Source organism: Acartia tonsa, chromosome 6 (genome assembly GCF_053477335.1).
Source record: "Acartia tonsa isolate MP-2025a chromosome 6, ASM5347733v1, whole genome shotgun sequence".
Classification (NCBI taxonomy): Eukaryota; Metazoa; Arthropoda; class Copepoda; order Calanoida; family Acartiidae; genus Acartia; species Acartia tonsa.
Genome location: NC_137265.1, coordinates 28,108,892 through 28,135,820, shown reverse-complemented (window position 1 = coordinate 28,135,820; position 26,929 = coordinate 28,108,892). Strand labels below are relative to the sequence as shown.

The window sequence follows — 26,929 nt, the reverse complement described above, 5'->3', positions numbered from 1 at the left end:
TTATTCTAAGAAAATCTACCTTATTCCCCCAAATTCTTCCTTATTCTTGGAAATTCTACGTTATTCTAAGAAATTCTTCCTTATTCTAAGAAAATCTTCCTAATTCTCCCAAATTCTTCCTTATTCTAAGAAAATCTACCTTATTCTAAGAAATTCTTCCTTATTCTAAGAATCTCTACCTTATTCTAACAAATTCTTACTTATTCTAAGAAAATCTACCTTATTCTAAGAAATTTTTCCTTATTCTAACAAATTCTACCTTATTCTAAGAAAATCTACCTTATTCTAAGAAATTCTACCTTATTCTAAGAAATTCTTCCTTATTCTAAGAAAATCTACCTTATTCTAAAAAATTCTTCCTTATTCTTAGAAATTCTACCTTATTCTAAGAAAATCTACCTTATTCTAAGAAATTCTTCCTTGTTCTAAAAAAATATACCTTATTCTAAGAAATTCTTCCTTATTCTAAGAAAATCTATATTATTCTCCCTAATTCTTTCTTATTCCCCCAAATTCTACCTTATTCTAAGAAAATCTACCTTATTCTAAGAAATTCTTTCTTATTCTAAGAAATTCTTTCTTATTCCAAGAAAATCTACCTTATTCTAAGAAATTCTTCCTTGTTCTAAATAAATCTACCTTATTCTAAGATATTCTTCCTTATTCTAAGAAAATCTATATTATTCTCCCTAATTCTTTCTTATTCCCCCAAATTCTACCTTATTCTAAGAAAATCTTTCTTATTCTAAGAAAATCTACCTTATTCTAAGAAATTCTTCCTTATTCTAAGAAAATCTACCTAATTCTCCCAAATTCTTCCTTATTCTAAGAAAATCTACCTTATTCTAACAAATTCTTCTTATTCTAAGAAAATCTACCTTATTCTAACAAATTCTTCCTTACTCTAAGAAAATCTACCTTATTGTAACAAATTCTTCCTTATTCTAAGAAATTCTACCTTATTCTAAGAAATTCTTGCAAACCATAGCAAAGCAATATTTAGGGGTCCCAAACTCGAAAACAAATTTTCAGCACGATCCGACCACCCGTTCTCAAGATACAGTGACCTGGTGTCCTTGGTACCGATGGTAAGATTTGGGAAATGGTTCGAATCCTTAATAAATTTTGCAGTAAAGGCCAAACATATTTTAGCACTTTTGAAGAAAAAATACCCAGGTGAACAAATAATTTTGGTCAAAAATTGAAAAGTGTCAAAATATTTTTGGACTTTGACCAAATTTACTTAGGATTCGAACCATTTCCCAAATCTTACCATCAGTACCAAGGACACCAGGTCACCATATCTTGAGAACGGGTGGTCGGATCGTGCTGAAAATTTGTTTTCGAGTTTGGGACCCCTATATATTGCTTTGCTATGGTTTGCAAGAATTTCTTAGAATAAGGTAGAATTTTCTAGAATAAGGAAGACTTTGTTACAATAAGGTAGATTTTCTTAGAGTAAGGAAGAATTTGTTAGAATAAGGTAGATTTTCTTATAATAAGAAGAATTTGTTAGAATAAGGTAGATTTTCTTAGAATAAGGAAGAATTTGGGAGAATTAGGTAGATTTTCTTAGAATAAGGAAGAATTTCTTAGAATAAGGTAGATTTTCTTAGAAAAAGGAAGATTTTCTTAGAATAAGGTAGAATTTGGGGGAATAAGAAAGAATTAGGGAGAATAATATAGATTTTCTTAGAATAAGGAAGAATTTCTTAGAATAAGGTAGATTTATTTAGAACAAGGAAGAATTTCTTAGAATAAGGTAGATTTTCTTAGAATAAGGTAGAATTTCTTAGAATAAGGAAGAATTTCTTAGAATAAGGTAGATTTTCTTAGAATAAGGTAGAATTTGGGGAAATAAGAAAGAATTAGGAAGAATAATATAGATTTTCTTAGAATAAGGAAGAATTTCTTAGAATAGGGTAGATTTTCTTAGAACAAGGAAGAATTTCTTAGAATAAGGTAGATTTTCTTAGAATAAGGTAGAATTTCTTAGAATAAGGAAGAATTTCTTAGAATAAGGTAGATTTTCTTAGAATAAGAAAGAATTTCTTAGAATAAGGAAGAATTTGGGGGAATAAGGCAGATTTTCTTAGAATAAGGAAGGATTTGGAAGAATAAGGTAGATTTTCTAAAATAAGGTAGAATTTCTTAGAATAAGGAAGAATTTCTTAAATTAAGGTAGATTTTCTTAGAATAAGGTAGAATTTCTTAGAATAAGGTAGATTTTCTTAGAATAAGGAAGATTTTCTTAGAATAAGGTAGAATTTGGGGGAATAAGGAATAATTAGGGAGAATAAGGTTGATTTTCTTAGAATAAGGAAGAATTTCTTAGAATAAGGTAGATTTTCTTAGAACAAGGAAGAATTTCTTAGAATAAGGAAGAATTTGAGAGAATAAGGTAGATTTTCTTAGAATAAGGTAGAATTTCTTAGAATAAGGTAGATTTTCTTAGAATAAGGTAGAATTTCTTATAACAAGGAAGAATTTCTTAGAATAAGGTAGATTTTCTTGAAATAAGGAAGAATTTCTTAGAATAAGGTAAGTTATCTGAGAATAAGGGAGAATTTGTGTAATTAAGGTAGAGTTTCTGAGAATAATGAAGAATTTGGTGAAATAAGGTAGATTAATTAAACATGGTTGTAATAGTGAGGAAAAGGAAGAATTTATAAGAACTAGGAAGAATTTGGAAGATGGTGGACAGAGGTCACCTTCCTTTAGTGATAATTTGTAAGATAGTGGACAGAAATCACCTTCCTTACTGAGAATTTGTAAGAAAAAGGAAAGAAAATAGCCTTCCTATACCTAAGGAAGGGGATTTCTGTCCTTTTTAGGAATGACTTCATTTCCTTCATATGATCCGAAACTTTTTTACTTATTCCTATTCAAACAAGAATTTTACTAACAAGGATGACAACATCTATAAAAGCTAAGCTCTGAAATTAAACGGTAGGACAAACGAATATTAACCCTTAATGTCAGACCTAAAAAATAAAAAATATAAATTCAACTGTCTAAACAATGTCTTCGCTTATAACAGTGTACCTTGTTGTCCTTAATTAATAAAATGATTAATAAAAACAGATAAATATTTATATGATATAAAAGTATCAACATGAACCTACGGACTTTCTTGTTACGATTTAAGAGTTACTATAATTGATAAATCGTAGTTAACTGTTACAGGAATCATCACTACAAATTTGAAATCCATATAACAGTTCTAACATATCCAAATCACCGAAAGACAGACTTGCGGACAAACGGACAAACCTTAATAAAAGAAAAGCTTTGAATTTAAAAAAGGTAATGATGTTTGAAGTATAATCATAATATACAAAATGTATTTATGTCATTCATACGGGGCAAATTCATTTTCTATGTAAATTTTTGTTTTATAAGGAAAAAATTTTCATTACGAAACAATTTGAAATTCTTAAAAAGGAAATAAAAAGATCTATTTTTTTGTAGAACAGCTACTCTATAGATTATTGTGTTCTTATTTTCATAAATATAAAGTATAGCTTAATGTAGCAAAAATCATTAACCCATGTTTCTAAATTCTTCAATGAAGCTTTGCAAAGAAAAACACCAAAAAATAAAATACACATTTTTAAGTTAAAGCTTATATTGTGTTTAAAACTTTAAAATATTAATCTTTCTAATTTGGAGCTACAATGAAAAGTCCCATCCATGTTAATTGATGCAAACACAACAAGCTTAGAATGAATTAAAACAAGTTAATTTATTCTGAAGAATATTCCTACCATGAAAAAGCATAAAGAAGAACATAACAAACATAATAGTCTTTTGTCTTAACTTATCTCTATTATATCTTCATAACTTCCCAGTAAACGAGTGAATTGAACCCCCAAAGAAGAAAATAACCCACCGTGGCCAAAGTATCAATCAAAATTACCCATCCAAATGCAATTTCAACGAATATGTATAACCCTAGGCTTTGCTTTAGGTTTTCCTGCAGGGTTAAGAATGCAAGACTAAAGTCCTTTAAGGTTAAGGGGGGGGGGGGGTGGCTATTAGAACTGCAACTGGAGTCCTGAGATTGGTTCTTAAAAAAGGTAATTCAGTGATTCGGTTGTAGGGTAACCACAAATAATTTGAAAAATCTTCTAAAAATGTAAAAAAAAAATATTCAAAACTTAGATTTTATTTTTCATTAACATCCCTTTTATAATATCAGGACATTCTTTAAAATTTAGATGGAGGGGGTTCTCAACATCTCAAATGGAATACTGGCTCATATCATAGAATTATCCAAGTGTTGGTGGAAAAAAAGTTTGTTTAAACCCAGTAGGTGTTAAAAGTTGCGCAAAAACTGCAATTAAAGCGGAAGAATAACATTTAATTAGATAATTTATCAAATCTCAACTTTTTTGACTCATCTTATAATCAAGAGGCCTTTTTATCAACTAGGGTTTTAAGGAATTTAATTATATATCTTTATAGACGTTAAAGCGTTAAACTTTTATATTATATTAACAAAACACTGTGTTATTAAAGATCAGGGTTGTTATTGTCTACAAGTCGACATGAGCCATTAAAATTTAAAAAAAAACATGTCATCATTCTTCAAGTTTTAACAGGGTATAACACTGAAGGAGTATTCGGGGAGGGAGAGGACATTGGACTGTAATATATACTGGTACCTACCACTTTTTGGCTTAATTTGTTTGATTATTTTGATAAACCTTTATTAGTTGGTTAAAATTAGTAGTGTCCAAACTTTTCACTTTTTTAATATAAAAGTAAGGTTTGTTTGTCATCATTGAGAAATTGCGTCAATGTTTCATTCATTGTCGTATCCCTTAAGATTAATATCAGCAATAACAATGCAAAAATTTTAATTGTAGTTTATCATAAATTTTGCATTTTTTAACTATAAAAAAAGAAACTAGCCTCATAACTCATAATTTTACATTTTATGGTTGATGGGAGGGCCAAGAGAATGTTAAAAGCCCATTTAACCAGCCCAAAGTCCATCCAATTACGTGTAAGTGCACAAAAATCGTGGCCAACACTAATTTTATTACAAATTAAGGTGAGAAAAAAGGAGGTAATAAATTTAGTGCCTAGCCTCTTCTTTCCAGATGTAAACTGTAGATCTAAGTAAATATTTTTGTTTAATTAGTAGATGTATAATTTGTTTTGATAAAGAATGTCGGTAATAAGTCAACTAAGTTTTGTTAACCACCACCGGCCGAAGGTCCTGTCTAACAAAACTGGTTTTAATTTTATGATTTTTATTTTAATATTCGTGTAAAATTGTTTGTTGTTTGTAATAAGATACAATACCTGATTTATCAGTGTGACTGAGAACCGGTTCTTATCCACCGGATATTAATCGGTTTCGAAGCCATACTGGAAAATATTTTTCATCATTTTTAAGAAGCCTAAAAGCTTAGCAATGTTTTATTTTTAAAAATCTTGAAAAGTAAAAAATGTTTGAACTGTGCAATTTTAAATTTACTCTTTTCATCTTCATTGCTGTAATTATATCAACGTATAAGACTTAACACCTAGATAGTTTTGGTTAAATATTTTTTAGAGTAAGCAACAATAAGTATAAGTTTACGACATATAAATTAAACTATTTTAGTATGGTCTGTCCGTGGCCTATGGCAGCCTGTAATAGGAAACTTTTTAAAACACTCAGCAAAAAACTAAAGTCATTTGAATATGCTAAAGTAAACACAATTTATAGCCAGCCCTGCCAGCCATTCAAGACCCGACAAACTTTTAGGCTGTACTTATATCATTATTCTAGTGGATCCCCCCCCCCTCATCTATTTTTGCTTTAAAAAAATAATTTTTGGCTTGTTGGGTACTTTTGGAGTAGTTTGGAAGGGTGGATGTCACACCTACAAGAAAATTTTTTTTAAACCATAGAGAAACCAGTAGTTATATTTTCTACAATTGGTCCAGCAGTTTAGTTTTAGACAAACAGACAGAAAGAGAGTTAAACAGTCGAACAAACATCATTCTACTTTGTATTATCTATTAATGTGGTTACGATCAGAAAGGTAGGAGTCACTGGGCTATTTATTACACTAGTCCCCAAAGTTTTATACTAACGTTTTCTCATTCGTTGCCTTAACAACTTTGGGGACTTTTATTCAATTATAATTGGTTTGTTCATTAAGGGGAGTGCCCAAACGTTTCAATAGATAAATATATTCTACTGAAGGAATATTTTTGGGTATCATCATTGAGGATGTAACAATTTATTAGCCATTATCTTATCCCTTTAGATTCTTGGATTAAAACTTAAGTATAAACTAAACAACAAGATATTGGCACTTGAGTCATTAAATAACTTTGAAAATAAAGCCTTTAATTTGTATGTAAATTTACCCAGAGTTTACAAGTGTATTGAAATAATGTTTTAATTAAACAGCAACAAATTTTTCCATAGGATAAAATTAAGATTATCATTACAGGTGTGGTTTAAGGAAAATGAGTTCATAAATAACTATGTGTATGTGGTATCCGCCGAGGATAAATGGCAGACACCGGAGTTCAATTAGATTACGGCAGTGTGACAGACGTGGACACCTTACTATAGAGAAGCTACGCTTCTCTAGCATTCACCAAATAATAATCAACATCTATTTCAGTTGTCACTTTATTGCAGGTCTAAAGGGTACTAAAGCTATATACAACAAACAATAACTACACAGATAGGAATAAATAATCATAACATAAAAGCATTATAATACATATACAATAGTCAGTTTGGGCAATAATGATCCCCCATCCCTGGAAAGGGTGGGGGGGAATTAACAATACAGTTAACCATAATAAACTTGGCAGATTCAATCATTAATTTTAGGCATAGGGAGGGGGTCGTCAGACCCCTTCCCCAGGACTCGGGGGAGGGCCATTGACCCTCCACCGAACCCCGGTCAGGGGTGCCATAGGCATGGCTCACGGTTGCCGAATACCACAACTCTCCCCTCGGAAGGCTGGGAGAGGGTTTCCCTACCAGACTTCCGACAGTGGTTGAGGCCTTCGGTCCGCTCCTTAGGGCTAAGATATATACAAACGATAATGATTCAATGGAATCCTAGTGGTGAGTGTTTCTCAGGGTTGATGGGCTCCCAACGTGGGATAGAAGGCAGAGGCTGGCTTTGGTTGGACACGTTGTTCAGCGCCGGCAGGTGTCAGGTTGGCGGGTGGCACAGTTGTTGCTGGGCCGGTCAGCAGTGGGGCATGCTGGTTGTTGTTGGCAGCGGCTGGGGCACTGGCTGCCAAGTTGACCGTCTGGGCGGCAGCCTGACCTCCCGAGGGGCCGCGGGGTCTTCCAGAGGGCGGTCCTGGCCTGCCTGGGCGGTCATGCCCGCTATCGGCTGATTGCATGGACACCATTTCCTCGGCTGCTTCCCGGCCGATGGGAATGGCATCCCAGTCTACTGAAAAGTCCCGGGACTTGGCATGGGTGAGCCGGGCTCTGGCCAAGGCCTTCCTGTACAAAGTTGGATGGTACAGGAACACTTGTGACATCGCATTCAGGGCTGCCCGTACACCTCCTTGTGCTGCTGCCAGAGAAATGATGGTCAGATCCCCCAGCAGTTTGAGGATTAACAACAGCAAGCACAGTATGGCTGCGCCATCTCCCCACTCGTGAATAGCTTGTCTGAACCCAGCCCAGACATCCAGGGCGGCCTCTCCTTCCTCCGCCAGTCGGTCGATGTTGTAGGACACTATCCCATGGTCACCTGTGGCCGAACAGCTACCTTGCTGAACGCATGAGCCATAGGACAGGCCGGTCAGCATGGCGCTTTTATATGCTGGGAACGCCAGCAGTTGCTGCCAGTCGTTCAACTCAGCCTGCGAATACAAGCCCCCTGAACTGAAGTCATCCAAGGGTTCTGTCAGCAGCTGCTTAGGCGTATCCAGCGGGGGTGGCCTCTTCTTAGGAGCGGGGGTTAACTCTATCCAGCCTTCCTCCGCGTGCACAGTCAGGGGGTATGTGGAGGAGCAGGGAATCTTGGTGGCGTGGCCGCTATACACTCGTGTCACGGCGTCTACAAACCCTGTGGGCTCTACTGGCACTTTGTCCCAACACTCCTTGTGTTCACGGACAACATATTTGTTGTGTTGGCAGGTCAGCTGGAGCAGGACATCTCCCCTCAGCACCGAGAACGTGCTCCCCTGGACACGCACCGGGTGGGCCGGGTCTAGTTGCTGGAGCTTCCAGCAGTTGGCCGCTACTTCTTCTGCTGCTGTGCTTTTCATGCGTGTCTCCAGAGTAAATCCAATATAACCTGCATGTATCTGGGCCTGCAGGGGGACATCAACATCCCTGGCCGATACTCTGGGTAGCGCTGCCGCGGCTGGGTCAGCTGCCACGAACAATGCTGGGTGGTTGGTGGCATGGGCCTCAAAGTCGCAGTTCACTATTGAGGTGGGGTTGGTCATGTTGATAAAAAACTGGGCCTGATGGTCAACCAGGAACGCATCCATCACTAGGCTGGGCTGGAGGCTGCGGATCAGCCTCAAGGGGCAATCTCTCCCCAGGTGGTCCCACACGTAGGTTGCTTCCCCAGTGATGCAAGACAGCTCTGAATGGGGACACTCCAAGGTCAGGTGGTCAGATTGGGACTCCACCCGTCCATCCTCTACTACGTAGGTCTCTTCCTTAACCAGCAGCCGTCGCTCCTGGAGCACTAATTCATTGCGGTACAGCTGGCCCTCGAAGTGGACGTCCTCCCCTTCACAACCCACCCCCTCGGGGCTGTTGACGAGGGCGCCCACCATATCGAGGGTGAAGAACAGGGGATGGTTCAGCTGGAACGTCAGTGGCTGGGTCTTGCCTGGCAGCGTGTAGACTCGGTTCCTGGCCAGGTCTCGGCACGTTTCTGGATCTATCTTGGTTGGCCTCATGAGGGTGGGGACCGAGGTCACTTTGAGGTGACCCCATACCCCACACCTGAATGTCCACTGGGACACAGTGAGCTGGCAACTGTATCCTGTTGTTTCCCTCACCTTGACTTGCTGCAGGACGTGTACTTCATGGCCCAGGGGCACCTCCTGGTGTAGAGGTTCCGTGTTGCACATCTTTTCTTTATTGTAGGCTGTGACGTGGGTGGGGTTGGCGCAGTCCCATCCCACCAGGACGTAGCTGGTTGTAGGCCACACGGCTGCCAGCAGGAGGCCCCACAGGACCATCCACCAGTGGGAGAAGCTTCCAGGCAGCCATCTACCTCGCACACGCGGCTGGGGATCTTCGGCTCGGGTCACGGCTGCTTCTTGGGGCTGGACACGGCTGGGCTGCTCCTGGCTAGATACAAGTTTCCATTGAGCGTTATCTTTGTGTGGCCGGGGCACCCCGATACCCTCCCCAATGACAGACTGGCAAGCGACTGGCACTTGCCTGGGTGTCGGCTCCCCTAGCCCCAAGTGGTCCCTTCCCTTGTCCAAGGCATGCCCAGTGGCATGGGGCTGAAGTGCGTGTGGCACAGACTCGCCCTTACTCACGTCCCTCCCCTGCCCTAGGAACTCAGGTGCATGTGGCACAGGCAAGTCCTTATTTTCCCAAATTTCAATCTCCCCAGCCTCTGGTGCAGGGGGCACAGGCAAGTCTGGGGTTTTACAATGGCTTGGATACAACACATTTATCAATCTGGAGCGACCTTCCCCATCTGGTGGAGACCTGGAGCCAAGGCGCCAATCTCCATTGGCTCCGACTCGTCATATTGGGGCAACTGGATGCTGGCCGATCCAGTGAGCCCGTCGGTAGAGTCCACTAGGCACACACCCTCCTTCAGCTGCTTGGTAATCATGGTGACGGTAAACATGGCTCTACGAGTGTACTCAGGTACACTCGTGATCTCATGACTCATCATTTCACGTTTCACATTAGCGTTACGAATGCCACGATTTAATTCGTCCACCAACAACTCGAGATCCTCATGGCTGTAGGCGTCCCTATACAAGGCACACTTGGTTGATATGTATGCTTGTATAGGTTCTGTCGAGTGTTGCTTGTAATCCCTAAACGCTTGTTTAAGCATTTGGGATTCAAAAGCAGGACGAAATAACATTTCACACTCGGCCTTGACCTGTTCGTAGGTCAAGGCTTGGCCTGCCTCGCCAAACAGATGGGACGCCATTTCCGCCGCTTGCCCTACTAGTGACAGTAAGAGGGCATTGCGGCGGTTGAGGGAGTCATGGGGTGGCACGCGGTAAGCCGCCCATGACATCTCGAGTCTGCGGATATGTGAACTCCAGGATTGCTTGGGCGGTCCTCTATACTCTGGCAGGTTACTCAGCATCAGCTTGCGGTACTCGGCTGGAGCCGGCTGAGGGTCATCCTGGAGCCATCCTGGGGCTTGATCGCCTCCTGGCGCTTGCGGCTGTTCCATCGGGTCAACGGTTCAACGGCGGGACACAAAGTTATAAAGCAATAGGATAATGATTTGTCACTTGAGGCTTTCTAGCCTAACAGCCAACACTGTTTTTATCACTAGGTTGGTAGTTTAGTTACAAAGATATAACTTAGCTGTACTTATCACTAGTTGGATTCTGAGGTTGTAGAGTAGGCTGGTAGGGGTAGATAGGTGTTGAGGGTCTGAACTGCTGTCAGGAACTGATTTGGTTTTCCTTTATCACACTATAGATAGGAGGAGGGAGCTTGTAATTCTTTATTTTCTAAAAATACCCCTGTTAGATGCTATGGAGTAGCTCCGCTCCGGTGTGTGTGTGTGCGTGAAATCTCCTGTCCTTGCAACGCGCTTACGCACCGTCAAATCCGCGCACACAGGTAAAACGCGCACTTATCCCTCAACTCGCTCTCTCATTGGTCTGCTTTGTCCGTTGAATTTTATGATATTTCCGCACTCCGTTGCGCTACCCGTGAATGGCGCTCTGTGTTCCCGGTCACTAGCTCCACACCGTGGACGGACTTAGTCTAGTGTGGGTAGGAGGGGGGGAAGCGCGTGAGGGGACGGGGGTAAATCCGTCCGTTCCCCCTGTGAGGAAGGGGGGAGTGCTGTGGGTTTGAGGTAACTGTGTGATGAGGTAATGGTGCCTTTTCTCCTTAATCCTAGGCTTATCTATTATATCACCTTGATTGTATTTCCTTCAGTGGAGAGTGGGCTCCTCCCTTTCCTCTGAAATAAGGGGTGTATTGTTGTTGTGCTGTAGGCTTGAGGTGATTAGATTGTGTATCAGGGCCTTTGGTATATTACATCTAGCTTCTATTTTTGTCCTTATCACAATTACATAACAGATTTGTTTACCAACCCTGTTCTATTTTTAGTTGTTATCACAATACACAATAAATCCAAGCCTGTTCTATTTTTAGTTTTATCACAACACAACAAATTGTTTGCCAATCTTTGCTCATAAATCTATTGTTTAGCCATCACACCAGGGTGGTAATCCCTGCAATGTGATATAATATCTGTTTTTCTAGATGGGTGGCTGCGCTGTAGCCTCTCAGGATACTTGGAGTTGACGTAGTTTTCTCTGTTTTGGTGCACTACACTCGTATGTTGGCTCGCAGCTCGCAGCTATGTGGCGTGTTTCAGCCTATCGGCGGCAGGGAATGTCCCGTCCTGCTAGCGCCGCTGATCCAAATCCGGCTGATGGCGGCAGGGAATGTCCCGTCCTGCTAGCGCCACTGGTTCGGATCCTGCTATCTCTTGCAGTAAAATTGGCCTATTTTCAGCCGTTTACACTTATTTGGCTTGTTTCAGCCGGTCCGCAGGCCTGTTTCAGCCCTTTGAGCGCTCAATTCTCCGTTAGATGTCGGCGCTTCTCGCGGTTCTTCGTCAAGTTTCGCTGTTTCACTTCCACAACTGCCGGATGCAGAGTTAGACCTTGCTGTCCAGGGTGGGTAATTCAGGTTGCTTGTGTCAGTTTTGCCAGTTTCACTGCTGGGAGTACCTTAGCCTCAGCTGCGCCTCTGCTCTACACTTGTGGTTTGCCGTAATCTCACACAGCTGTCACCAAAAGTTGTGGTATCCGCCGAGGATAAATGGCAGACACCGGAGTTCAATTAGATTACGGCAGTGTGACAGACGTGGACACCTTACTATAGAGAAGCTACGCTTCTCTAGCATTCACCAAATAATAATCAACATCTATTTCAGTTGTCACTTTATTGCAGGTCTAAAGGGTACTAAAGCTATATACAACAAACAATAACTACACAGATAGGAATAAATAATCATAACATAAAAGCATTATAATACATATACAATAGTCAGTTTGGGCAATAATGATCCCCCATCCCTGGAAAGGGTGGGGGGGAATTAACAATACAGTTAACCATAATAAACTTGGCAGATTCAATCATTAATTTTAGGCATAGGGAGGGGGTCGTCAGACCCCTTCCCCAGGACTCGGGGGAGGGCCATTGACCCTCCACCGAACCCCGGTCAGGGGTGCCATAGGCATGGCTCACGGTTGCCGAATACCACATGTATATGAAGTAGACATGTTCGACTAAAAAAAACTTGTTGATAAACAAAATAGTTACTTTACAGACTTGGCGCAGTAGGTACCATTTTGACGTCTCTAGTATAACGGGGCGGGTTTCAGACTCGAAATCGACACCTTCACGAGAGCAAGCAGACACTTTAATAAAACTTGAATTATTGAAATATTGGACAGGTCTAATATGAAGTTATATGCAAACATAAATAAAGATAATGGTTATTTGATATATAGAGTCTGTAGGTAAATTACGATATTCCTTTTTACTTTAAATGAACCACATTGCCCACCGCCTCCCCAATGTTTAATAAAAATATGAACTATAAACCAGGGCTAGGCAGCCTGAGTCACAATCGTTCACTGCCATCATAAGCAACAAGGTTTTTAGAAGCAGTAGCCAAAATGATGTAATCAGTTTTAATAAAGCGTCTGCCGAATCCGTAACAAACCGGCAGCTTAGAGAAAGCTAAGCAGCTTAAAGAGAAAGATCCAGCCGCAGCCACCAATATTCAAAAGAGCTACAATTTCAAATATAGCCGCGGCTGCTGACTACATCTATAAACTTTTTCTGAAAATCATATGCCTTTTTGATTCTAAGTTATAAAAAATAGGTATATAACTAATAATAACGTTTGAAACAAAAAGCTATTGAATAATTGATTGGGAAAAAAAGTTATTTATTCAATGTTGACCTCCAGACTACACCAAGAATAATGAAAAAAATTGCCTGTCGTTTTATCCACGCTACAACATAAACTTTTAGGCATATCTTCATTATCCTTTTATATTCAATTTGATCATTAAATAAACCACCTTACTTGTATAGAAGCTAATATTAGAATAAACAATGTAGTTAAATCAAATTTATCTTTACAAAACTGATCTTTTAACTAATTGATAAAAGAATGCCATAGGTAGCATCATAAATGCTAAATATACATAATAGACCCAGGGTTAAAAGTAAAACTAATACTTATATTTTAACATCAAACTACAAGGGTTTTTAAATATAATCTTTTAAAGTATCAATGCGTTCTATATTTTTAAAGTAATGTTTTAAAAGTATGAGAAAATCTGCATGCATAGATTTTATAAGAGCTAAAAAAAGGTTTATATTTACAGGTTAGATATTGTTTTAAATGACTGCACGTGTAGCTTAGATAAAGAAATTGCAATTATTATCAATGATCAATTATTGATTTTAGCATGGCAGATGCTTAATTTAGTCCCCAAGTCGTTTTTGCATATTTTTTGCATACTATAATGTAATTTTGCGATGAAAATGGGCACGGTCAAAATGGAAAATTTTACCATGCCTCGTAAAATCAGTGAAATGTCTAAAAAAAGATGGATGGGTCAGGGAGATAAAGCGATAGAGAGAGGGAGATAATGAGGGAGAGAGAGAGAGAGAGAGGGTGGGGGTGAGGGAGATGGAGAGAAAGATATCTTTGTTGGTCCTTTATGTTATGCAAATTATATAGTTCCAGGGTATTGTTTACCAATTATGGGGGAGAGGATGGAGATGAGTTAATTAGATGCACATTAACTTAATATAGGATTAGACAAGTGTAATTAATACTTCAACTAAAGCCTAAAGTAAATTTTAAGTTGTGCTTAATTGATTTGGGTAAAACAAAGATTTTAAATAAATAAATAAAAGTTTCTTTAATTTTAAAGCAATAGCAAATGATCGCAAAAAAATATGTAAAAATCATCTAAACTTAAAGTGTTGTTATAAAGCAATGACAATAAAAGTTTAAAGCCTAACCATATCCATAACTTCTTTTTTACTTCGACTGTAAACATTTATTTGAAGAGTTCTCTAAAATTGTCTACCTCATCACCCCATACCTCACCAAGTCTTGATGGGGTGGCAAAGTGCTGACGAGATTTGAAAGGAAGTAGACCACTGAACCGATTGAGTACTCCATCTTACAGAATCTTTACATACCGGTATTAATATAGTTCAATTTTTAATTCTTGCACTGGTTAATGCCTACCCCCTCCCATTCTCCTTTATTCAAATACAGATCCCAAGATGCTAGGGGTGTAACCACTAGTATTTCTTATAAGTATATAAATAGAACATTTAGTTGGCTGATGATTATACTTGGCACAATTATTTGACATATTTTGCAAACTTTAATATTGCATGCCTTCAATTGCAGGGTGGCCATTAAAATAGATTTGAATATATTTTAAAGATAACATGCTTCCCCCTATATTAATGTATTAATTCTTTTAAAATGAGATTACAAAAATGTCAAATCCTGAACTGATAAGGTAACTCTTTTGATGAATTAAAACTATTTTTAAACTCACTTAAAAACAACATATACTTCAAAGTTTTTGTAAGAAAAATAGGCAAATTTATTTAGATTTTTTTTGTGTTCACTAGGGTTGGGCCGGATACTTTTTTGGCCGGATACCGGATATCCGGCTGATTTCAAATGCCGGATATCCGGTAACCGGCAAATATCCGGTTATCCGGCCAAATTACCGGATATCCGGCCGGATAACCGGCCAAATTACCAGATATTAAAGTAGTAAAAAAAAATTTCTTCAGAAATCTTATATAAATTTACATAAAGTTAAACTTATTCAGAATAAATGTTCTTCTAGCTTCAATAATAAGAAAATTATAGCCATCTAAGATTTTAAAAAGCAGAGATTTTTGGTGTAAAGTATAAAAAATTATAGAGCCACACCGGATATCCGGCCCAATCCTAGTGTTCACCCTTAAAATTTTATTCACACACAAAAAAAAAACACTCTCAATCCAAATATACATGCGCAAAACTAAATATATGCCGCAGATATTTATGAATGGTAATGTTTTTGGCGCGCAGGCTACCACGCCCCACAAGTTTACACTATTTATTGCCCATGTGTTTTGGAAATTTTTAAATATGTACGTTTTAAGACTTTGTTATGATGTTTTATTTTGAATATAACAAGGACAATTATGTATGTTACAGGAGCAGCAATAAAAAAGGTTTAATTATGTAGCTGTTATACAGTAGTAATGGTATTACTGTTTTAGAGATCCTTGTGAACAGACACTTCAGCATAATTTTCTTACCTCAACAACAACGTTCTTAGTGATGTCAGGTCCAAAGTCGTTGAAAGAAACAAGCTGGTATCTGAATTAAAAATTTTATTTAGGATATTTTAAATTGATCTAAAATTTATAATTTATAAATCTCCTGCCTTTGTTGTTTAAAGACAACCTAAGCATTTTAATTAATATTGTTATTAGTTATTGCTGCAGAACTGGTAACTATAGAAGTAGAGTAAAACATATTTTAACCTGGGAATATTGATGTTGTCCTTCATAATGTTGCCAACAACCTTCATGGTCAGGTTGAAGATGGAGTCCTTGTCAGGTTTCACAGACTTGGTTGTGTCAATCACGAATACCAAAGGTGGGTTCAATACCTGGCATATAACATATGATGCATATCAAAATTGTACCATTGTTAAATATTTAAAAAGTTACCTAATTCATTCTTTCTGTTAGTCTGTCATTTAGTCTGTAATGCTCAAATATTTTGGCCATCCATTGAACATACTACTGTAAGAATTTCCTTTTTTCATTTTCATAATTAACTAGGAACTTCGCCCCTAGCATCTTTTGAATCTGTATTTCAGGTAAAGGATAGGACAGACAAATATCCTAAAACCATCCAAGGACCTATATTAAGATTCCCTGAAATGAACAACTCAATCACAAATGTTCATAATATCAACATAAATTGTATTACCTGTCCTCTAGTCATACTCTGTTCACAGGCTTGGCATGTGCATCCAACACACAAGAGTTCACCTGGACAACCAATACCAAGACTTTCATCACATGTACATCCTTCAGCCAGGGGACTGCCACATGAACAATCATCCTATATTGAAGATAAATTTGAGTTAATTTCACACATATTGAAAAGAATGACCCTAATGTTGCCTTATCACAATTTGATAAACAACTTTAGCACCATTACAAATATTATTGTCAATGATATTGTCATTGTCTTGGGTCAGGTTTAGGTCATTTATTTTGTCTTAGTCAAGTCATTAGTGAAGTCATGAAATCCTTGTTGTACCACAAGGAGGTATTGTTAGATGTTTTAATGATTTGTCACATGTTAAATGATTAATACCTGGTTGTTAAGATTAATATCTATCCAGAGACTAACTTCAAGCTGCCTTCATGCCAAACCACCATCTATTTTATTCAATGATGACTGACTAATCACCACTGAGTTTCACTAAGAAGCATAATAAAGCAGCCAATGTGTAGATTAGAAGAAATTTCAACATTAATACAACAGAAATCAAATGTTAGAGCAAAAACCTGAGGAACTGACCTTGCAGAACTGGCCAGCAGGACAAAAGCTATCTGGATCTGGAGCATTAGGATTACAAGAACAGCCAGGATGAAGAGGATAAGTACACATACAATCCTGATCAAACATTATGTTTTCAGAATTTTTTATTTTCCTACAAAACTTATTTAAAAATAAAATCTAAAAATGAATCCGGTTGATAATATTCACTGACCTGACAAACTTGTCCACTTGAACAATAACTATCTGGGTTTGGATCTCTAGGATCACAATCACACCCAGCTGGTAGTGGAGTTTGACACATACAATTCTATGCATCAATATTTTGTTAATTCAAAAGTAAAAAATTCAAGACTTTTTTATTACATCAGTAATAATGAAATATCATGTTGATATCAAAATATCAAATAGTTAATGATTACTTTAGGAAATTAGTTGCAAGTTATATTTCTAATTATCATATGAAAAGTTATTGCACCTTACACATGAGACCACGAGGACAGAAGCTATCAGGATTTGGAGCATAGGGGTCACAATCACAGCCAGGTGGCAAGGGAGTTGAACATTTACAGTCCTATGTACCAAAATAAAGTTATGATACACACCAAAAAATCTGATTGATTCACAATCAACATACTCAAAAGTCCCAATATCAACATTTGATTGGTGAATTGATGTGTGAAGAGTGCCATTTTTTTTTCACAAACCTAATTTTGCCAGGGGTGTTTTAACAAATTAACACCCTATTGCACTCATCTCAATGAAAAAATAGATAAATTTGAATGTAATTTTAAATTGCACCTTACAAACTTGACCGCCTTGACAGAAGCTATCAGGGTTAGGATCATAGGGGTCACAATCACATCCAGGTGGAAGAGGTTTTTTACACATACAATCCTAGTTTAAATATCAATTTAAAAAAAGACCAAACCATCCACAGTGTAAAACATCCAATTCATTTTTAATTTTTTTCTGCTTTTTCAAATTTACATAAATATGTTTAAAACACAACCTTACACATCTCTCCATGTTTACAGAAGCTATCAGGATTTTCAGCATAAGGATCACATTGACATCCAGGTGGTAGTGGAAGAACACACTTACAGTTCTTACAAGTAAAACACAAATAAGCAATAGACCAAACAAAACGAAGTAGGTTAAATTAACAAGGCGAAAAATGTCACAACTTTTGGCCAAAATATTCGAAATGACGTCATATTAGAAGGAAATAAGAAGTAAATTTAGGTCCTTTGGACAATGTCTTTTTATTTTGTCCCCTTTATGAGGAACTTTTACCAATATTTAACAAAAATAGATTTGTGGAATTTTAATTATAAACAAGAATGTGGAGTTAATAGCAACTATATCAACAGAAGTAATTGTTTAAAAACCTACCTCGCAAACCATGCCAGCCTGGCAGAAGCTGTCTGGATCCTTTGCATAAGGATCACAATCACAACCTCTGGGTAGTGCCTGACCACAGCTACAGTCGTCCTAAAGATGCTTCCAGGTCAGGCAGGTATACATGGATAGGATAAAGGACAATAAATTAAGCTTCCTCTAATTCAAGGTAGCTTGAAAAGGGGTATAGATTAATTTAATCGCCATTGTCCTTTATTTTCCATTCTACAGTTAGGGAGTTGAATCCATTTTTATAGAAGCAGAAATATAATCTATGATTATGATTTGGACCCTCTAAAACTGTAATCTACCCTTCCACTTTCCCCTCTCTTGGTGAAGATATCTCCAACGCCGATACGATTTTTGAAATATAAGATTCCACTTTTGTCTCTCTTGTTGGAGATATCTTCACCAAGAGAGGCAAAAGTGGAATCTTAAATTTCAAAAATCGTATCGGCGTTGAAGATATCTTCACGAAGAGGGGGGAAAGTGGAATCTTACATTTCAAAAATCGTATCGGCGTTGAAGATATCTTCACCAAGAGAAGGGGAAATAGAATCTTACATTTCAAAAATCGTATCGGCGTTGAAGATATCTTTACCAAGAGAGGGGAAAGTGGAAAGGTAGATTACAGTTTTAGAGGGTCCAAACCATAATCATAGATTATATTTCTGCTTCTATAAAAATGGATTCAACTCCCTAACTGTTCTAGTTGGACTGTTATGTTAGTCAGTAAGATTGTAGTTCAGTCAAATAAAAAAAATATACAAATGTTATTGAAGTAACACTTTATTTACACAGTTTTACCAGTTGTTGATGTTTTGAAGAATAATATTAAAGTGAGATATATCTATCTAAAAAAATAGATATACCTTTCTAAAAATTAATTTCTGAAATGAAGTATTATATTACACATGTACTGAAATCATATATATACATTATACAATTAGGTAGGTATACTTATACTTTACTATCATTAAAACGTTAAATTAAGTTTTCTAGGATGAAGTAATATGTTCTTTATTTGTAGCAAAGCTACTCTACTTTTATAAACTACAAGTGTCTATCTCGTGTTTGTCTTCAATAATGATAAAACCATAAAACCAAGCACAGGATACGGATGAACTTTTTAATTTCCTACTCTTTTACCCAACAACTTTTCATCCAACTAATTTCATTTCAAGTTGGCTTCTGTTGGATGTAATTTTCCCTATTTTACTAATTTTAACAGTCTTGTTTAAAAATTGAATAATGGAAACCTATACTTTACCTTACAGACTTCATCAATATCACAGAAAGTGTCGGCATCATTAGCAGCTGGGTCACACTCACATCCATCAAGTAAACACTGCACACACATTCACATTTAGTTCAATATTAATATTCCATTTTTACAGTTATTTATCATATTATAGACAGCTTTCGGCGGATATTAAAATGAAAAATTATAAGATTAAAACCAGTATAGATGATTTTTCAGTATACATGAGAATCATTTCTAATCTATTGGATTTTAATCGGTTTAGAAGCTATACATGAAAAAGAATTATTTGACTAGCTTCTAGAGGACGGCAGCAAAATCATCTAAACCCATGTCAAGATTATAATTTGTTGATAAGATATCGGTACCTATTTTAAGCTTCCCTAAAATGGATAACCCATGGAAAAAATTTAATTAAGAAATAAGCGTTTTTTACAACTTATTATTTCTGATGTTCAGGACAAATTTTTTAATATATCAAAGTCAACAACTAGTCATTAATTTTCTAAACTAAATGTAAGAGATATGCACACATCAATCTCAATGTTACCTTTACAAGGCTCGGCAGTCGTTACTGCATCTAAATATTTTACAGCAGCCCTCATTTGACTATCTATCAGCCAACAAAATTATTATTTAGAAGTGTTGTAAACTTGTAGTTTTTTGCTTTACCAATAATTTAAAATCAAACTGCAAAAAAAAACTGGCGGCTGTAAAGCCATTGAATTAATTATGTAAATGTTTAGGGTGTATTACTGCTTATTCTATTCAATTATCAACTATCAGTGATGCCGAATGTGCGCTCTGAATAATTAAAATGAAATCTTAGCTAGTCTATGATTTATTTCTATGACCAGTTCTACTAAATCCTAAATTCAAATCCTCTTTATGGATGTTATAAACCTATAATATCAGATTGCCAATTTGTCAATTTTAAATCCCACAAAATTTATTGCGAAGTTTCTAAAAAGTGGCAATATAGACACCAAAAAGCACTTTTACAATTAAATAAATCTTTATTTTTTTCCATTTTGCAGATTCCACTCCCTAACTTTTTGCAGATAAAAAGTAACTTTTTTTGGACTTGATAAGCAAAAACCAAAACAAATTTAGGTTGAATGCAATAAACATTTTCTTTTTTTAGCCAGTGAGGTTTATTTCAATTGTCAACATATTTCTATGTTTAAAAGTTTTATGGTTACTTGAAAATAAATTTGTAATCTATAACAATTATCTAGAATTAAAGAATTCGTCTTATAATCATATACAAATCTTTTAACAAACACAGGGCCCCATCCTAAAGGAATTATATCATGGTTTTAGTCTATTTGTCTTCTAGATGCCTGTTATAAAGCAAAAACTTTGAAAGTGACTTATTCAATTGGTTGGTTTTTCACTTAAACAGATATACAATATACATGTTTCTTTTTTTTGGCTTTTTTTGTGCCTTGTCTTTCTCCTAAAATAAACAAAAAGAGACCAAGAACAAAGTTGATTTTAGGAATATTACTATTAGCATAACTGAAGGATTCTTTGTCTAATTTTTTTTGTAAATTTTTTTTTTTAAAGATGAATTCTTCCTTTCTCTAATAAAACTCTTAAAGTATGTGATTGATATACAAAATTTCTAATATTTTTACTATTTTTTAACACATTGACTTTAAAAGTGAATTTCCTTGCAGTTTCTTTCTGAACAAGAAAATCCTTCATCACATCCGGTTCCAGATTCAACATCACACTCACAACCTAGCAATAAGGGTATAATAAACAGGAAGGGAGGGGACATTGATATGTAAATTACACTGGTACCCAAAGTGTTATAACCACAATATCTTAGCCGCTGACCCAAACATTTGGGTGCTTTAATTTAATTTAAATTGGTTGGCAAAATGACACTTTTTTTGTAAAATTTAAGAGTTGCTTTTCTTTTAAAATTGTATCCAGCTGTGTCCAGAATTATCATACAAAGTTTGAAATTAATAGAACGGTTTTAATAAACCAAACCATAAGGATGGCCTTGAAATATAAAAGACTTCGACTTTCAACATGTTCTGTTTAGTCTGAGGCTTTTGACCCTTTATTGTTTATTTTGAATCAGCTTATAGTGCCCAACTACAAATGACCAATGATAGGCCAGTATACGATCGGTTAATTACAATGTACACAGTCCTGTCGTTGGTCATTTGTATTGTATGACGTCATTTTTTCTATTATAGGCATTATAGACAGCTTCTTTATTTTTTTACCTGGTGGAATGGCTGGTGCACAACCGGCAGATGTTAAAGCCTCGGGGGGATTTGTAATACAAACCTAAAAAAATATAACTAAAATATTATCATAGATAGAATTTTTACCTAGTGGAAAAGCTGGTTCACTAATGCCAGATGTTAAAGCCCCAGGGGGATTTGTAATACAAACCTAAAAAAATGTTATATTTGTAACTAAGTATTATAGACAACATTAACCGTGTAAAAAAAGTATTAATATTTTTTCTGAAGCTACAAATCTCTGAAAATATTTATTTGAATTGCCTGTTCTTTTTTTAAAATGATTTTTTCTGGTTTTAGGCTATTATCGCGACATCCATGCTCTTTCATAGATACTATGGGCCAAGCAACTAGCGATATAAATTAGTTGTGTAAGTGTTTTTAAGAATGTTAAAACTTTATTAAACAAGGATGACAGCATCAGTTTAAGTAAAGCTTAACAAATTAGACTGCCAGAAAACGAGCATTAAGAAATGTAGAGTAACAACGTATTCTGAAATCTTAATGAAAATATATCCAATCACAAAATTATTTAATTACGGAATGTTTATTAAGGATGTACTTACATTTTGAGACCTAATTAAAGAGATGATTTGCTTATATTATTGTGCCTTATCACTGCGAGAATTATTATTCTTAGACGAAGACCAAAATACATAACTTTTGCACCACTTTTGACGTCATATTCTCCATCTCTTTTTTAGGGGTTTTATTTCCCACTTCTCCTCTCATCTTCCTCATTATATGACGTCACAGGAATCAAAAGTGACACAAATGTTATGTATTTTGGTCTTCGTCTTATTTTTAGTAGCGAAGCTACTCTATAATTCGAAATGTCCGTCCGTCTGTCCGTCCATCTGTCCGTCCGTCTGTCCGTCTGTCCGTCTGTCCGTCTGTCCGTCTGAGACAAATTGGGGGAAACGTGATTTTCTCGGCTCCTAGAAAAGATAGACAGCTGAAATTTTTAGTGAAGATTCTTACAACATATGCCCATCTAATCTATACATTATTTGTCCATCTGTCTGTTGTTTGGGGTGCTAGATTGATTCCTAGATTTTCATGTTTTTGTAATTTTCTTAACTCCTTTTTAAGATAATGGGCTTAAATTTTCAGGGATTGTTTAAATTTACATTCTACATGTTTTCTTCAAGTTTTATTACGGTTTTTCTATTAGTTGGGGTGCTAGATCGATTCCTAGATTTTTAGGTTTTCTATGGTTTTCTCGATTCCTATTCATAATTTGTGGCTGAAATTATCAGGAATTGCATATGCTTATATTCTACATATTCTTATCAAGTTTCATTAAGATTTGTCTATAAATTGCGATGCTAGATCGATTCCTAGATTTTAAAATTTTCGTGGTTTTTAAGGTTGCGTGATTTTTAAGGTTTCCTTATTTTCCTATTTTATCAACATTAATGTTTATTGTATGAAACTGCTTTATAGCATTTTTTTTGACATCCATTCATAATTTTTGAGCTTCGCTACTTATGGATGTTGTCATCCTTGATATCACGTATATTTCATATTCATATGTTTTGTTTCAAGAATAAAATATAATAAATCATGTTAAATATGTACACACTGACTTTCTGTTAATAATTATAGATTTGCTAAGCTTTCTATTTTGTACATTACTGTTAGAGGAATCATTATGCCCAGCCTAAAATCGATTTAACATTTTTAACGTGCCTAAATTAACGATGCGATCCGGTATGGAATTTAGAAAATGTAGAAAAGCTTCGCTTTAAAAAAATAAAATTGAAAAGTTATCCTAGCAATATAGGTTTGTACATTCGTTAAAGTCTTTCTATTTTAATAATAGTTAATACAAAAGTAATAATTGAACCAAAATATCTAAAACTAATATAAATAACAAACTAAAACTGAATGATTATAGGGTATACCCCAAATTTTTGTCTAAGCCATTGCAAAATTAAATACCTAATGAATTATGAATTCAAAAATAACTGTTACTGTCTGAATAAAGAAATTTAAATGCTGATATAAGCAGAACCTTAGGAAGTTTTAAGCTTTTCAAAAAAAAATTTAAGTGAATTTCATCTTTTTACATTATAACATTACAAAATAGGGAGGAATAAATTGCAACTGCAGTAAAACTTTTTGCACAATACTTTCCGCCATTTCAAAACACTACCTTTCAGAAAAGGGTATATTTTATATTATTCTGCAAGTTTTAAATTAAATCTCATATGTCAAAAATATATATATTAATTTATTAGTATTGCACACATTGCAAATTGTCCAGGAAAGAACCTTTTTAGATAAGGTTAGAATAGCCTCGCAGGGATAGTAACCCGTGGAGACCTCACAGGGGCTAGAAATACGTATTCTTCAAAAATTGAACTAAGGGGAAGGGGATTCAGTGGTCAAGAAATGGCCGGTTTGAGAAAAGCAACAGATTTTGATTTTAAATAAAAATAATTAGATACAAGTTAGAAATCCTTATCTTTTAAATTATGATGTAAAAGGTAATTATGGCTTTTATACTAATTTTTTTACCTATTCGTACAGCCCTGAGAAAAAACAGCCTCACTAAATCACAGCACTGAACAAACAGCACCAACAAAAAAGCATAAAAGTCAATGTTGGATATTTTTGAATAAATTCTTAATGATTTTCAGGGTGTGTTATGCATTTGACTACAGGGGTCATCACTAGACTAGAGTCTACTTAAGTGACTAAATAACTTTTTTCCTTGTTTAAGAACTAAAATTTGTTATTAAATGAAAAAATGAAAATGAATTTTCAATAAACACTCTTGAAAATTTATGAAAAAATAATTTCTTTTTACAATTCAATGAAAATCAAAACAAACGTCCATTTAAAAGTATAAAATGATAAATAATTTAAAAATCTTATAATTGACAATGACATTTTAATTTTCTTAATAAAGTGTCAAACTAAAACTTATAAAATCATTTGATTTTTAACTTTGGTAACCCTCAATTCACTCAAGTTCCATACTAGATGATTTTTGTTGAGGGGAGGCTTGTAAGTGTCTTGTGCCAAACTTTCTAAATTTGATCATTTACAAATTTTTAAGTAAATCAAAACTACAACAGTTACAATATATTTTACATATATTTTAGATTTAAAAAAACTATTTGGCTAAATCCTGTTTTATTTGGAAATAAGGAGTATATTTAGATTTATGTTTGAGTGTAAGTGTAAGTTTTTTTAATTGGTGAATGAAACGAAAGTTTTAAATTTTATTTCAGTGTAGCATCGCATTTTATCTAGAATATTTTTATTCATTAAACTAAGAGTATTTCTACTGCAAGTGTGTCTGTGCTATGAAATAGAGATTGTGTGTGCAAATGTTAACTGCTTATGTTAAGTAAACTGAGTTATAAATATATTATTAATGAATGACAAATGAAATATATACGTACGGAAATATTATTTAGAAAATAATCACTTCTTAAAATAATCAATTAGCAAAGAAAATATTGATTGTATCAGGGATGGAGGGACATTGATTTGTAAATAATATTGTGGCACCCAAAGTTTAAAAACACTTTACTTTTAAATTTAAACCTTGTTGAAACTTTTCCACCAATAATCTAAATTTATAGGAGGCAATTTTTATTATAATTGAAGGTATACACAAATTTATCTTCCATTTTCTTATGCCCTAAGATCCCTGGCATAATATACATGCATAGTACTATAATGAAAATCCAGGGCACCAAATTTTAATGCAGAAAATTTGTATATTTGTATTATACAAGCATCACTACAAGGGTGGAAGATATTATTTCAGTTTTGGAAATAACAAACATGTATAGTACATATCTTGTATCATAAGCAATTCTAATGCTAAATTTTGTCCTAAAAATTAGTATGGTATTCATATTTGTATGTATTTTTTCTGTAAGAATTAATAAAAAAATATTCAAACAAAAACAATTAATGCTGGACTTATTTTGATTAATTTTTAGTGCAATTTTTTTAGCCAGACGAAAATAAAAAAAAAATCCTAATGGTATCATTGATAATAATTTTGATAATTACACTTGTTACCAAAATAGTTTTTAGGGTTTCAGATCATTTAATTTTGTGGTTTTATACAATTAAATTTCTCTTTTCATTTTCTAGTAATGTAATTAATAATTCGTATATAGAAACAGTAGGATGTTTTTCAAAACCAAAAGGCGCTGGATATATTGGGTTCTTCTTTAAAGGGAATATCCCTTTAAATCATGATGTGAGCTTTAGCTTTTTGGAGGAAAGTAAGTTAAGCATTTAAAGGAAAATATTTTCCAGTATAGCTTTTAAACCGATTAATATGCTATGTTGAAAAGAATTATAAAACATCGTATTGCAGATAATTTTTTACGAATATTAAAATAAAAATCAAAAATTAGTACCAGTTTTATTAGCCCTTTGGCTCCTGGAGGCTAACAAGACTGGTTTAAATCTTATAATTTTCCATTTTAATATTCTGTAAAAGCTGTATAAAATAACTATTCGAAATTTATATTTTCTCTGAATATACTGAATAAAATATTAGACACCAGAGGCAAAGCCTCTATTATGATATCTAAGTAAAGACAATGGCTAAATCTGATCATTCGAGTAGTACAGCAATAACAAGATAATTAAATTACAAATAAGATAAAGTAGAAAAGGGAACAATTTATGCTTGAATTTTCAAATTCTTTCTATAAACCCAAAAATATAGACGCGCAACTGAAAAGGAAATTTAATGCATTTATTACAAAAACTTTTTGCTCATAAATTCTAAACATTTCATCTTTAATTTCAAATTAGTAATAAATCTTCAAAATGGGTGTTCAATAGATAAGCAAACGAACTTGTTTTTCTTTACATTATAAAAACATGATTTAGCAGATAAATATATATTAGTTTTCGAACTGCATACTTCCTACTTTAGCTGCAAAAATCCATATCTAAGCTTTGCTCTTATCAATCCTCAATCTTATTAAAAATAAAAATTATATGTAAACTAGCTAAACACTTTGGGAACTTTTATTAAATCTTGATTAGATTTAACAAACCTTCATTGTTCAAACTTTTTCACCAATAATTATCTTTTTTTTTTGTAATTGGTGGTTTGCATCAATTTAATGTCCAGTGTCTTTTTCCTTAAGATTCTAGTATACAATAATTAAGAATGTGTTTTTTGCAGAATAGCATTTTTGCAAGTA

The 26,929-nt window shown here is 35.0% G+C and overlaps 1 protein-coding gene across 2 annotated transcripts in view; it reads right to left on the bottom strand.

Annotated features, from left to right (window-relative positions):
* LOC145322286 (uncharacterized) overlaps nucleotides 1-26,929 on the bottom strand; it is a 118,649-nt gene that overhangs the window by 8,868 nt on the left and 82,852 nt on the right. For both annotated transcript variants that reach the window (XM_080164175.1, XM_080164176.1), the window contains 12 exons: nucleotides 21,714-21,777; nucleotides 21,145-21,213; nucleotides 19,477-19,556; nucleotides 18,201-18,299; nucleotides 17,818-17,913; nucleotides 17,607-17,702; nucleotides 17,284-17,379; nucleotides 17,020-17,115; nucleotides 16,827-16,922; nucleotides 16,227-16,361; nucleotides 15,773-15,900; nucleotides 15,545-15,605 (listed from right to left, as the gene is read on the bottom strand). In XM_080164175.1, coding sequence (XP_080020301.1) covers nucleotides 15,545-15,605; nucleotides 15,773-15,900; nucleotides 16,227-16,361; nucleotides 16,827-16,922; nucleotides 17,020-17,115; nucleotides 17,284-17,379; nucleotides 17,607-17,702; nucleotides 17,818-17,913; nucleotides 18,201-18,299; nucleotides 19,477-19,556; nucleotides 21,145-21,213; nucleotides 21,714-21,777 — 1,116 coding nt within the window. The remainder of the gene's footprint in view (nucleotides 1-15,544; nucleotides 15,606-15,772; nucleotides 15,901-16,226; nucleotides 16,362-16,826; nucleotides 16,923-17,019; nucleotides 17,116-17,283; nucleotides 17,380-17,606; nucleotides 17,703-17,817; nucleotides 17,914-18,200; nucleotides 18,300-19,476; nucleotides 19,557-21,144; nucleotides 21,214-21,713; nucleotides 21,778-26,929) is intronic.